General features: G+C 36.5%; 1 protein-coding gene across 10 annotated transcripts in view; it reads right to left on the bottom strand.

Moving 5' to 3' along the window:
- Positions 1 to 14,823, bottom strand: part of MYCBP2 (MYC binding protein 2) — a 175,667-nt gene that overhangs the window by 12,248 nt on the left and 148,596 nt on the right. For 8 of the 10 annotated variants that reach the window (XM_064713139.1, XM_064713113.1, XM_064713105.1 and 5 more), the window contains 15 exons: positions 14,295 to 14,462; positions 12,492 to 12,649; positions 11,879 to 12,078; positions 11,450 to 11,599; positions 10,150 to 10,310; positions 9,392 to 9,548; positions 7,891 to 8,115; positions 7,176 to 7,241; positions 5,649 to 5,888; positions 5,397 to 5,495; positions 4,703 to 4,783; positions 3,858 to 4,124; positions 2,200 to 2,483; positions 1,970 to 2,066; positions 23 to 142 (listed from right to left, as the gene is read on the bottom strand). In XM_064713139.1, coding sequence (XP_064569209.1) covers positions 23 to 142; positions 1,970 to 2,066; positions 2,200 to 2,483; positions 3,858 to 4,124; positions 4,703 to 4,783; positions 5,397 to 5,495; positions 5,649 to 5,888; positions 7,176 to 7,241; positions 7,891 to 8,115; positions 9,392 to 9,548; positions 10,150 to 10,310; positions 11,450 to 11,599; positions 11,879 to 12,078; positions 12,492 to 12,649; positions 14,295 to 14,462 — 2,473 coding nt within the window. The remainder of the gene's footprint in view (positions 1 to 22; positions 143 to 1,969; positions 2,067 to 2,199; positions 2,484 to 3,857; positions 4,125 to 4,702; positions 4,784 to 5,396; positions 5,496 to 5,648; positions 5,889 to 7,175; positions 7,242 to 7,890; positions 8,116 to 9,391; positions 9,549 to 10,149; positions 10,311 to 11,449; positions 11,600 to 11,878; positions 12,079 to 12,491; positions 12,650 to 14,294; positions 14,463 to 14,823) is intronic. The other 2 variants (XM_064713077.1, XM_064713148.1) reach the window with 1 other exon arrangement.

Genomic DNA, 14,823 nt, shown 5'->3' with positions numbered 1-14,823 from the left:
GTAAGTTTGGTGAAGTTCTTACTCTGGTTGTTGCAATGCACCTCACAGGTGATCTATACTCTTCTTCCATTTTGGTCAGAGCTATGATGGTTTCAGCAATAGCATTCTTTGTCACACGTGACCAAGCTTCTGACAGATGACCCTGTTAAAGATGAAACTCAATTTATTACAGCTTTTCTTAATATTAAGAGCAAATAAAATTGTAATTAGAACTGCTATAAAACATTTGGTTAGTGTCTCAAGTTAGAACAGAAAAAGAGGAAATTTGGGATGATTGATATGATAAATAATTCTGTGAAAACACCTAATTTATCTTGGAAGGGATCTTCAAGATCCTCTAGTTCCAACCTCTTGCCATGGGTAGGGACACTTTCCACAAGACCAAGTTCTTTAAAGCCCCATCTAACCTGGCCTTGATTTTCCAATCAGACACATCTGGCAAAAATTAGCCCTCAAATACTGAGGTGACTGAGTTTGTCTCTGAGCAACTACTGGAATAATTAACTTGGAATAGGTAGAGAGCATATGATTTGAACAATGGGAAGTCCTTTTCCTGAAGCGTTCCCCACCCCTTCTGGAGAAATAAAGATGCAGAGCTGGAGCACAGATAAGTGACTGTGACCAGCACACAGATCACACAGGGTTCCTAGAAAAATCAGCTTCACATGGCTACCTCAGCCTCCTGAATAGATTCCACAGTTCCTGTATTAGAAGAAATAATTAGGAGTACACAGCACACATCAGAGCCACAGTATACTTTCCAATCTGTAACATTCTGAGCCTGTAGCACTGACTCATACTCTCAAGTTTCTGATTCAGAGGCTGCTGCATCCTTCAATTCTTATTGTCATCTCTAAAGTCCTAAACTTCATGCTGAAGGTGACACACAACTGAGATTCACTGGACTCTAAAAAGGAAACTATAATGACTAACTCAGATACAGGTACCTACACATTGCAAATGGTAAAAATGATATTGAAAGGAATCACATTTGTAACTCTCATGAAGAGGATAGTTACACTGATGCCACCCTGCTGATAATTAGCAGCTCTAAAAAACTTAGAAAAAAAACTTTTCCAACACAGACAGACTTTAATTGCAACTCTTATCAATTATGAGATTCTAAAATCTTGTAGTCAGTATCAACAGTGAGACCTCCCATCCAGCTTCAGCAACCTTGAGAAGGAACCTCCTTAATCCAAGTACAGTGAATGGTTTAGAAAATAGGACTTCCATTCAAAGATACTGAAAAACCTTTCAAAGGGTATTCACAGAGGAAAATCTGGGTCATTTAGAACATCTCACTGAAATAGGTGCAGAATTAAGGAAAACACAAACAACCTCCTAACTAAATTCCTTTCCCAGAAACATATACAGAACCTTTTTTTCTTTTGCCAATATCATTTCTGGGAAACAGTTGATTCACTTTTCTTCAATTTTTCTGCCAAAAATTGTCTGAAGCAGAACTATGGAAAATTTAAACCCAGATAAATGAAGTAGTAAGTAACTGTAAGTGTAGATTCCAGCAACGAAAAAAAGTCAATCTCAACCAGAAAATCCATACATTAAGTCTATATATAGTTACATGAAAACAATGCTGTTATTTTACTTCACAGGTAAGTTTTACTTTTGACTTGAAGTTCTGAGTGCTCAAGATTTAAAAATTAAACTTTAAAGTTAATAATATTAGAAAATGACCTGCAATTATTGTTTATCTCTTAAATTTCTAGTATAAGCAACTTTTTAAAAAGCTTATTTCAAAACTGGATTTCTGTTTATCAAAAGGAGAACTCAGTTGCTACTGCTTTTAACCCTAGACTCTATCCAGAAAACTGTATGGGTCTTTTTTCTTGAGACCAATTAACATCAGCTCAATCTGATACTAACTGTAACAGAATTTATGAAAAAATGTATTTTTCATGATCAGAAATATTTGAATACCATCCACATTTAGAGAATAGAAACTCACCGCTGCCATGTCTTTAATGAGCTTAATGATGATCTCTGAAATCTGGGTAGGTGTTGACCCCTTCATCCACCAATGACTTTCACCTCGCCGAATATAGCTGCAAAGAATAAATGGTAATAGATGAAATAAACTCAAATACTTAGTATTAGTCAAAATCCAGCACAAAGAAATAGTGCACATACTCAGCATACAGTAGGTTGTAGCAGTTTGCTACATATTTTGAAACAAACCTGGAATTGAAGATCATTGGAAGTGTGACTGTAGTAACTCCTTTGCCTGCAGTAGTGCCAGCTGTCCCTGTGATAGTAGTTCCTTTGGCTTTTAGCTGTACAGTGAGAGCTTTGGCAATACATCCCAAAAACATGTCCAAGATACCTAGTTTGTTCCAATCTCCTTTTTCTGTTGAGTGAATTATATCACTTATATCTGCTGGTGGAAGAGACTTCACCCCTATAATACTTGCCAGGCGGCTGGGGGTTACCTCGGGCAAAACACGCCTCAGTAATGATGTTACCTGGAGAAAAAAAACCACAACACCACAGTTCTTACCAAGACAGCTGGAGTTTTCAAGCAAAATCACATGAAGTCCTTCTTCACAATTTATTTCAGTTATAAGGACTCAATCAAATTGCTGTACTTAATTACTCCTATAAGAAATTCTGCAATATTTCTACATAATGATGAAGCATTTATTAATGTAAGCAGCAAGGCAAAGATCTAAACCTGATCTCACTCAATACTTATTCTCCACATGCTAACAAAATAGTGTTTGGTACTGGACTTAGGATAAGAGTGATACAGATGTTTGTACAACTTTGATTTGCTTGCATGGCACCCACTTCACATGCATTATTGAGATGTCAAACTGTGGTAGGACTGTTAGAGACACTCTGGACTTCTGGAAACAAAGTACTTGCCTGAGGTACTGAGAATTATAATACTTTTTTCCAATGCCTTTGTTTTCCCTTTTGCTAACCTAACAGGATTTTTTTTTTTGCTGTGTCAATAGCTCTGGACCCAATAAGAATTGTCTTGAAAGCTTACCAACTGGTGAAGCTGGGGTTAAAATTGCACGTATCATGCGAAGTTTGGTCCAAATCAGCATGAAAGCTGATGAAAGCCTAAGGACTTAATATTTCATATGTAATTTTGCAAGCCATCAATGTTCTCTTGAAAAACCATTACATATCTGCAATGTATCACAACTACTAAGTACCTGCGTCCAGGCAAGATGAGATGTGAGATTTTAACAGATCAAAAACAGTAGAAGGAAGAATAAAGAGTATGAAACAAAAACTTCTGCAACAGAAACTTAAAATCCACCTGAAGAAGGCACAGCACCTAGCAACAAAATAGCGCATGAAGTGTACTAATGCAAATATGTTATGTTTATATATTATTAGCATAATTAAACAAATATATATATATATATAATATGTGTTCATATAGTATGTGCCTACAACTATATATACACTCAGACAACACTCGAATTCATAAAGAAACAGATATTAAAACTCACCCTGAGGATACCAAGAGTAGAAAGGAGCTGGCTAGTTCCACACTACTACACTTAGAGCCTGAGCGTAAGACACAGACACTAAGGACTCCTACCAGACCCATAACAGACTCTGATGATTAAAAACTTCTCATCTTGCCTACCCAGGCTACGCGGGCATTATATACACATCCCAGGAAATACTGAAAAATCACTGCGCTGTTCCTCTGACAGACATTTCTACCATGTAATCATTAGCAAAAACAAGCACCCTAAAACTTGGCACTTCAATTCCCAAAAGAAACCCTGTATTTTTTCCAAGCACATGATTTCAGTACTCCAAAGACACTATTCCAGCAATACCAAGGCACTGGAGGATCGGTCAGCACTGACCTGCCTCTGCACCCTGGGAGAAGCCGTGTGCAGCAGGGAGAAGAGGTCCTGGAGCAGCGTGAGCTGCTGGGCCAGGTACTGGCGGCCCACGTTGGAGCCGCTGAGCGCCAGCACCATGGAGAGCAGCTCGAAGCAGTAGGCGTCCGAGGCGGCGTCCTCGTCGCTGGGCTGCGAGTTGGCGTTCTCCTTGCTGGAGATGGCATGCTCCCACTCCTCGCGCACGCGCGTCGCCTCCATGCGAATGGCCTGCACGATGTGCGCGCACACCTGCCACACACAAGCCAAACGCGCGGCAGCTCTTAAAATGTTGCAGTTAGGTACCTTCACAAGTATAGCCTAAATGTGGAATTCGGCCTATACTTAAATTACTTTTCAGCATCAATTCAAATGAAGAATAAAATGCTGAATTTGCTCATCTATGTTATGGAAAATTAAAACGAAATGATTTTTAATTTTATTTCAGATCCTGCCTTTTAATTTACTTTCTATATAGAATTCAGGCCAAGAAAACCACTCCACATAAAATCCCTAAGAAATACATTTACTCAACATACACAAATAAAAAGCATTTATTAAAATAGTGTCTTGTTCAGTTTAATAATAAGAAAGCTTAAGAAAAATTTAGAAACAATAGCATGGTAAAAAGCATTTTTAGGAGACTACAATGTTTGCTAAGATGAATGACAGAAGACTAGATTCTGCTTAACTTACTAAACTAAAAAATTTCAAAATTAGTCAACAGCTCTATTATTGTACAAATCTTCATAGCAATATTCACTGAAATTGAGCTTATTTATTAAAAGACACCAATATTTAATCCTCAAATAATTTCAAAAGGAACAAACCTGTTTCTGCAAATTTGTCAGTTTGCTCCGGCTGAATATGATCCCTACCATGTGCTCCTTCAGGTCTGCATCTGATGTTGCCTTCATAAAAAAGCATGTTTAATATTAGATCAAAAGTTTCAAGAACACTTTGTCATTACTGTAGCAATTATCACGGTAAGTATCAACAAGCTGTGTTTTATAAGTTTGTAGCTTTTTCTACAGAAAGATATATAACCAAGATCAATGTAACTATGCTTAATAAATACCTCCTCTATATATTAACTTTCTCTTTGTGAGAGGAATTTAAGCATCAAATGAAGTAATAGGCCAAACAAGTAGAGTGCAGTTTCTTTATACTTTTTCTCTACATATTAACAAAGCCTCTCTTGAAGCATAATGGTACTTACTTACTTTCAGGCTAAACATTACTGCAGCTGTTAAGTACCTCTGTAATTGTAGGCATCACTTGCATCACCATTACTATGGTGTTTCCATTAAATGCAATATGCCTCAATTATAATTTACTTTAAAAAAAACCTCACTGTGGTTTAGTATTAAAGATACACTATGATATTTTAAAAATAAGCAATTGTAACATAATACTTCTGTTTTGATCTAAAAATTATGCAGCATAAGAAATGGAACAAATACTGAAAATCATCCTGGATAATTTTTTTCATCAAAGTATTATTGATAGAATACGAATAAATACATTGTGTACTTTTTCTTCTCCTTCTGGGGATGACAACAGTGCTTTTTCTTCTTGTTCTGGGGTTGGCTCAGCATCTCCGGAGATAAGTTTCCCAAATACCTGGAAGAAAGACAATGATGTATCTCAAAGATGTATCTCAATGAATCTCAAAGACAAACTAGTGCAAATGTCACATTTTCCATTAAAACATAAAGCACTTAGAAGTCTACAATTCACAGTAACTTTCACTGTATAACATCATTAAAATCCCACCTGGGATGTTATAAGTCGGAATACTCGCAGTGTCTCAGATTCACAGTTCCTTTGTTGAGCCACACTTGCAGAAATCTGGCCTGCTATTTTAATGCTTTCACCATCCTTCCATCCAAGAATTTTTACTTGTCGAACTCTTAGTGTGTTCTCTGGACCCTTCAATTCGATTTTGATGATGTGATTATCACCCCCAGGAAGCTCACTTGTTACCCAGCCAATATGTCTTGAATCCAAGTCTACCTATTAAAGAGGAATATAAAGTTGGAAACTGACATTACATCAAACAAAAAGTCACCCATCATCATATATATCACTGTAACAAATACTGTGCTTGTAATGAAAATCTGAACTTGAGCAATAAGACCTATGTTTAATGATAAAAATACTCAATCTCTTGAGTTCAGATTAAAAAGTGACATATAGCCATTTCAGATTTATCTGCAAAGCTGATTAGAAATAGTGGTCTCCCTATCTCTTTTATACTCAAAGCAACAGCTCATATATTAAAACCAATAATTCTTAAAACTAGTCCTTGGTCTAGTTAGTCCTTGAATTAGTCCTTGGTCTTACTCTTAGGGGGAAGAAAACAAATCAGCCTCTACAATTTAACTGAAAATATAACATACAATTATAATTTCATACATTATTTCATCTCTATTCACACAAACTCCTGCCAAAGAAATTGTTACTCTGTGGAAGTCAGTATTTGCTACCCTTACACCAAGACATGCAGCACTTGTGTAAAAATGGGGAGATACACCATGTCAAATTAAGTGTATTTCAAAATAAGTACTGTTTAAAAAAAACCCAACATAAATAATGCTATATGAAATCATATTAATATAGGATCCTATAAATAACGCTATATGAAATCATTTATTTCATATGAAATTGCAGCGTCACAGCTGGAAACCAAGCACTGATAGGGTGCTGTGCCTCACATCACTACTCAGAGAAACCCAAGCCCTGAGCCAAGTGAGCCCTCTCTCCTATCCATGGGCTCATTTATAATCAAGCTAATATTTGTTTTTGCCCATTTCTACATTAATTCTCGGAGTCTGCATTGAACTGTGCTGCAGCAGACAAGGCTAACTTTTTTTTCTGATACCATGAGACAAGATACAGTATGTGGGTGTGCTGGAAGGTAAAAAGCTGTTGGAAAAGTGTCAGAGCAAAGAGGAAGCAAAGCAGAATCAGTTTCTGCCTGTGCTCTGGGAGTTTTTTTGGGATACCTTCTCCAGCTGAAAGGATAAGCTACCACATTTTAGTAATTAAAACTAAATTAATCTAAGGAACACTTTACATAACTCTGTTCTATTTCAGTAGAAGGGTAAAAGCTTGATCAATAGTCAGTATACATAACTGAATTCTGTCATTAATGGTACAGTATTTTCCACGGCTTATTATGATGTCTGATATTTGCAAAGTAATTTATCTACTGTAAGAAAACTATTTGCTCAGAAAAATCTCTGGTATGTGCACAAAAAATGGCAGTAATTTTTCTGTGTCAACTGTTAAAATGTTTACCTGCTTTATTCTGCAGAGATCTTCTACTGCCTTGCCAGTTAGAAAAGTCATGGAGGTCACTTTGTTCTGCAACAAACAAGCAAAATAAGAATGAAACGCTTCAACTGAGACACTTCTGACTACTTCTTCTGTATTAAGAGAGTACATACATAAAAGAGAAAAACTGCTTCATTACAAAAAACCTCTCATAATCAAAAGCAAGGACAAAGAATTCCAAAACACAGCTCTCTTAACACAATCTGCTCTTTGTATTAAAAGCTGTAGTTTTTAATATATAAAATATATATATTATATATATATTACATATATATACATAGATATATATGTAATATTACTGTACAGATCAATAAAAAAGAATGTAGAAGGTCTAAAAAAATTGGATTTTATGACAGCTCCTTATTTCAATGCTTTTGTGGAAACCATGAGCAAGAAAAGTAACTTGAAATACTTAAATGATTGAAAATGCATCTGAAATAGAATATGCCACTAAGAAGTAAGTTTCCCAGTTTTAGTTTTATGTAACTGTAAATTCAGACAGACTGGTCTGATCATAACAGCTCTTGCTTTCTAAATCACACGACTTAGAAACTTCACTTTGAAATGTGAACTTCTGCATTAGAATTACCAGCTGACGAAGAAAACAGCACTTTAGTGATAAACACATACAGCTTGGACTATGCACGTTGAATAAGAGACACTTTTATTTTCCTCTTACCCCAAGATCTCTGGAATTGTCCACATGAACACAAACATAACGTGCATTGATTCCTTTTACACAGTTGATTGTGATGTTTTTAGTTTTGTTTTTGTCCTCATCTCCTGACTCCCAGAACGTTTCTGTAGACCCATCTGTTAAACTACCAATCATGGCAGGTCGGCTTGATGTCTTAATGTCAACAATGCTGGTTAGGTCTTTCAGACAGACTACTATACACAGCTCCTGTGAAAACAAATGGCAAGTTTTAAAATACTTGAGGGCAAGTCCAAATACATGGGCATGATTTACGATTTTTAAAACCACACGGACATTTCTGTTTTGATGAAATGCGCTCTCCAAGAAATTTGTCCTTTATTGATTCAAATTATTTAGTTCTTTAAGCCGAAGGAAACATTAATAGCTAAGAGCTGAATATATCAGCAAATGCCTAAATGTATTACTACATGGAAGAAAATACTTTAAAAATATTAAACAGAAGTATTAATTCATCCTCCTCAGAATAACAGAAGAAAAAAGATGTAATAGCAAAGAACTAGAAGCACACAACATTAAAAAAGTTTACCAACTCATGACACTCCCCAAAAACTTTACTTGCAAACAAGCACTTCTCTGCGGAGGGGAGCATATGTGGCCCGAAGTTTAGAGTCCGACTAGCTGAGGGGGAAAGGCCGACGCCCCTCTGCAATTCCTGGCCAGCGCCCTTCGGCGTCTGATGGCCTTGGGCTGTGCTGGCTGCGGACTGGCGTACACCGCTGGTATAGGAGAGGAACGGAGCTGACCATTTCCCGGGGGTTAAACATCGGTTTATTCAAGGTGATGCGGGGTCCAAACACGGGGACAACAACCGGGAAAAAGTTATTTCATAGGGGGTGAAAACAGGATTATAAAGGAGGGGGGTGGGTACAGGCGGAGCCAATCGGGAAAGGTGAGGGGATGAACTTCACAGAACTGACACTCCATGGAGACCAATAATCAAAAGGTAAAGGAGGTGTCCTGGGACCCCAACCAACCACCATCTCCAGAGAGGAGAAGAAGGTTCTCGAAACCTGGGAGGAGAAAGGGAGTGATTGACTGGACAGGGAGGAAACAACTTTCACTTATAAGGGAAACCAGGGGAGGAGCAATTACATATCGGCAACTATGAATAGCGGTTACTATAGCAACTTAGCTGACAGGCTAGCAGTGGCGGGAAAAACTGGGGGAACGAAACCATTTTACACATAATAGGGGAGAACAATACATAAATTGGGGGAATAACACAAGAAACTTAACAACACACTACCACACTTCTCCAAAATTTAGGTCTGAGTGATATACAGGCTAAGGGTCAATATTTGAACCTCTAAAGTTGAGAGCAGGGACAAGATCCCAATTTGAGATATGTCCAAGAAAATATGACACTGCAATAAAGAACCTTTTAATTTAAAGAAAATCACCATGGGAAATACAGACTGTTCACAAATGTTCTCTGCTTCTGAGCTAGAGCTGTGATACTTGCCTGATTCATGACTTCAAAACCAGACTGAACGCTGATACTAAAACTCTCTTCACTATCTCCATCATCAGATTTAGACAAAATATTGTTGATATGATGAAAAACATTGCTCTGGTGCAGGAACTGGTGATCAGATTGTTTGAATTTAAGGCTCCAGCACCTGAAAACACATTTAGTTGACTTTGAAATTTTGAATGTTGGCAAAAGACATCACTTACCCATGAAACTATTAATCACATTCTCGCTTCTCGAAGTATTTTCTATAAACGTTAAACTTCAAATTTTGCAGGATTGCTAGTGTTTCTAGTGCACCATTTTGAGGAAAGCAGGAAGAGGCTTTTCTTAGAATTGTAATAGTAAATGCAACCATTATTATTAATTTTTTGTCTTTGAGACAAATACACAGAAAAAATCTCAAAGTTTAAAGATACTATCCAGGCGACAGATTTCTGAGCAAAGGGCACTACAAAGCCATGCACATACAGATCCTTCCATATTATTTTGTTAGATGCTTTCTTTTTCATAGTGGACACTGTGTAGAATTTAGAAGAAAGTACTTCCTCTCTACAAAGTCTTTTATGCTATTATTTATATGTATAAACACTTAAGTGTCTTCTATGCATCTCCTTCCTAGTGGTAAGGATAGATGTGCTCCTTCTCGCACAAAGTTTTCAAGCATTCTGTTTACATTGCAAAATCTTTTAACCTGTAATTCTACAACATTTCCAGCCTTTTCAAGAACTTTCTTGATTTGTGTTTACCTTAAGGCCATTTGCTGTAATGCACTACCACTGGGAAGAGACATCATAAGATCAGAGATTGTCTGCAGAAGGCGATGGAAAGTGTGGGGTAAGGGGTGAGCAGCTTCCCCAGCAATCACTATATCCGACAGAGGGTGTTCACACACTCGTGTGTCCTTTTCCTACAGGGAAAAGCAATCTGGGTGTTATTCACAGACTTTCTGAGACAAAAGGTTAAGTAAACAAAAACATTTCTGCTGTTTGCTTTATGAGTAACTGCAACAATCTTACAATCTATGTGAACTTGACACAGTTCCTGTCAGAGAATTTTTGGAGTAAGTTACACACAAGCCTCAAACAGGGAATTTGGGAAGTGTATTGTATACTGCCACATATTTCTCATGATTTAAAGATGTGAAACATTATATGGCAATAATTTGAAAACAAAGAAACAAACCAGAAAAAAGTAACACATCCCAGCAGTTGAAACCAACTATATCTGAACGGCAAAATCCACCCATAGCAAACTTGATCACTAAGCTGATGTTATCAGTTGCTGCATTTCATTAGAGCTGTGAAAATAATAATTCTTAGTTAAGGTGTGTCAGTATCAGAAAAACAGTGTACCAGGTTACACTGCTGAAAAGACTTATTTCAGAACAACTAATTCCAAAATTGGATTACATTTGAAGTGATAGAGATTATCCTGACTTCTTGACAACACTAGCATGTTTTTTTTTGAGCTATTCATCATGGACATGATAATATTTTAAATCAGAGCTAAGTCTAGAATAGGTTGTATGTAGATGTCTTTTGGAAGTATGGGATGTACCATTTTGCAGGCTACATTTTCAGAACTATAGATTTTTCTCAAATCACTGAATTAATATTACTTAATTATTTATACACATACATGTACACAGCAGTACATAAATTGTCTATGCTTTTTATAACTAACTATGGACTTAAAACATGGAAAGACATAGTAAACCAAACCACAAAGTGGTTCTAAAAAATATTTTATCTTCTCTCTCATTGTAGTGCAAAGGAGGAATAAAAAGCAATTTTTTTTTAATTTATCAATGTGCTTGTGCTTGTTTTGCTTTCTTATTTCCCAAGAATACTAGAAAATGCTGCTTTAGAAGACCTCATGATTGATCGGCACATAGAAAGTGATGATTCAGAAGAAAAACTAATCTGTCTACAAAATGAATTCAACTACAGTTTAAGATTTTGTTTCACAGAGGGAGGATTAAGGAATTTTGTTTTTCACATGGAAGTATTTCTAATTTGCCTACAAAACCAGCAAAACCTCACTTACTTGTTCTGCATTTTCTTTATTTGATTTATTTTCTTCATCCTCTTCTTCTTCAGGCTCTACAGGTGCAGGAGTCAGGGAAGCCACAAAATGCCATAAGATATCATGAAGAGAAGTTGTTTGAATGACGTTACAAAGAAGCCAGTTGAAGGCCTAAAACAAATTACATACAAGGAGTTACCAGCTGGTTAAGCAAACCTGGAGTAAAACTGTTTCCTAAACCATTTATTGAAGGAGGTGATGATGATTTGGACAGGCAAATAATAATGCAAAAGTCTTCAAAGTAAGACATTATTGCTCTGTAGCTAAAACAGTTTATTTAAATGACAACTATAGTACAGCCAACAGAGCATAATCTTAAAAAAAAATTTCCAAGGCAGAATTTACAACCACAATATTTTAATCATCCAAGAGCCATCAGTACATGAATACCTCCATGGCAAAGACTCTGCAAGCAGATTTCCGTAAGGCTTGTTTCATCGCTATTTCAAGTCCTTCCAGATCATGATGCTGGATTACAAATGCCAATACTGGCCACTGGAAATTTCTCTCTCCTTTGGAAAGAGAGCTGTGGGCGGAGATTAACCGAGAAAGTTCAGGAGATGGATGTCTCAGGAGAGAGGACCCCACTTCTATTTAAAAGCATAAAAATATGCATACATTAGATTCCTTGGGCATTTCAATTTTATAGCCACAGTAAAAAAGAAAAGCAATAAAGCACTTTTAGAAATGATTATTTTTTCTGAGAGAAAACTGCATTAAAAAAGCAATATGGAAAAATGATGCTTCAACTGAGAAAGAAAATACCACCTTTGCTTTCAAAACAGGCACAGAAGATTCACTACAAATTTTAGAATTACAGTAAATCCTAATCCAATTTTAGGCTAATTCTGTGCCGATTACCAAACACCTGTTTATTATTATTTTGTTTTATAACTAAAAAGTCACTACATGTATTTATAAAAAAGATATTTGTCTACAGTTTCCAAAAAGAATTCCAAATCCTTGAATCATCTTTCCCTGCTTCTGATGTCTGTGCTCTTACCTGCATCTCCACTGTTGACTCGTCTCCTGGGGATTGCTTTTACACGTGCTGGCAGAATTGAGTGCTGTTTGTCATATTCTGATGCAACAACTGAGTATGATCTTTGAAAGACTGTGCGCTTTGCAAGGTCTGTGTCTGTGATTGGACTGGTTTCCAAACTACGAAGAAATCAGTGAAGTAACACACTCATTAGCAAATATACACAGTGTATCTGAATTATACACCAATAATTAATAAGGATACATGCATTTCATAATCACAATGCTACTACTGCATGAAACTTTGTCTTATGTACCTAAGAACTGTTTAAATGCTGGAAAAGAAGGAGCACATATTAGAATTACACATGGTGAAAAAGCATGCAAGTGGCTTTATAAACAAATGTAATGATGAACATGGTGAGTTCCAAGAATTTAGGTATTTCTTTTAGAGAAATACAAACATTCAGATCATGCCTAATTTGAAGTTTCAGACCAAACTTCTCCTGAGAATGCATGTGAAAACATCTATGAAGTGAATTTTTAATAGCAAGCCAACTGAAATTAAGAACTTTATGTGAAGTAATAATTTCTAACATCATTAGCCTTAAAGTCAAATTTGAATTGCTACGGCTATACCTCTGACATGTTTTACTCCTTACCTTCAGTGGACTTCTTACAGTCTGCAGAAGGACTCCCAGCTTATGCTGTCCCTATAGGCCTCAGGAGACCATGGTGTCCACAGTTTTAATAAAGGAATATACCAATACGATGCACTCTTAAGGAGTTTTGTTAGAAAAGTTCTATTTCTGAAAAGACTACATTATAGATTGTAGTATTCCAATAAACTAATTGTGCAGTCAGTATGAAATACAACAAATTGAAATAAAAACAGATTAAAAGCAAATTTTCTCTTCATTACATCCTCACTATAATATGAGGAATCACTGACATCTGAGAACACTGAGCATCTAAGTAGATTCTGAACTATTATTAATAATAAGAGCCATTTTTCCCCTGGTGAAACAAAAATTTTTATATCTTCTTGAATTAGATCACAGTAACATTACATGACAAGGAAGTGGCTTAACTTGACAGAAACCATCAAGCACTCTTGGTCCTAGACAGCACTGTCATTTCTTCTGTGACATTTTTATGTCCCACAGAACAAAGCAGCAGCATTTGCTTTGAAAAGTGTAAGGCAATGAAATTTCCTCCTGTTCAAGCTTCCCTTCAGAATGAAATCCTGAAAGAACAACAGCTACTTCCTTTCAAAAAGCCTGCACTCAATCAGTTGTGGTAAAGAACAGATACAGAGTCAAAAAAACCTGCTACATTTTCAAAGAGTTTGCAACAGTTACAGTCCTTGGATTATTGATCTTTAGATCACTTCTTCAGTTCTGTTGATTCTGGAGAATTTTCCTCTATGGGGAAATAAGCAGGCCTGAAGTAGAGCCTATGGATAAATTTCCCTGTATGATAAGAGTCCTTATCAACTGAACAAATTGTTTTTGTATTTGGGTTGTAAACCCAGGATCTTTCTAGAGCGAAGTAAGTTTCAGTTCTGATTTGTATATTCCTTGCATATTTACATATTCAAACATACTTCACTGCTAACAGTTGAAAATACACACCTGATATGCTATAATCCACTAAAAATTTCCTAACTACAGCTTCATAGGCTTTTGTCTTTTATGCTGCCATTTCAGAAACTGATCTGATACTTTAGCTTCTTAACTGCAGCAATGTTTTCCTTTTTTTTTTAATTGGTGTCATGCTACTGCTTTAGCATTTGCACACAGCACCTAGAATTACAAGGAAGTACCTTGGGGGCATAGATTTCATGTTACTCTCTGGCTCTTCAAAGACATTCGGGCTTGCGTCTGGCGTAACGGAGATGTATGGTGCAGGTACTGAAGTTGATCGCAAGTATCTCATCTCATCCTGGAACAGGTTGTCATCCTGGTACCCAACAAAATTTTCATGATGATGCCTACACCAAATGAGATTTTAAAATTAGAATTAGGATTAAAAATTGCTGAAACACACACATCCACAAAAGTTGTTTGCTGATACAGCGCATCAGCCAATGCTAGTCATTGTACTCTTCACCTATTAATGCTTTTAAGCTAGTAATGACTTTGAAGAGTGGCATACAATGACTTGGAAGATACAGTGGCATTCCTAACCAACAGGTACTGGGGATCACCTTTTTCTATCTTTTAGTATTTTCATCAGGTATTTCCAGAATGTATTTTAGGTCCAAAAGTCTACCCAACATAAGCATGAGACACTACAGTGAAATTTACTTGGAATTTACAAGAAAACCCAAGTCTTCTGGTTTCCTTTTTTAT

This window comes from Zonotrichia leucophrys, chromosome 1, assembly GCF_028769735.1.
Source record: "Zonotrichia leucophrys gambelii isolate GWCS_2022_RI chromosome 1, RI_Zleu_2.0, whole genome shotgun sequence".
Classification (NCBI taxonomy): Eukaryota; Metazoa; Chordata; class Aves; order Passeriformes; family Passerellidae; genus Zonotrichia; species Zonotrichia leucophrys.
This window is presented reverse-complemented; position numbering and strand designations above follow the sequence as displayed.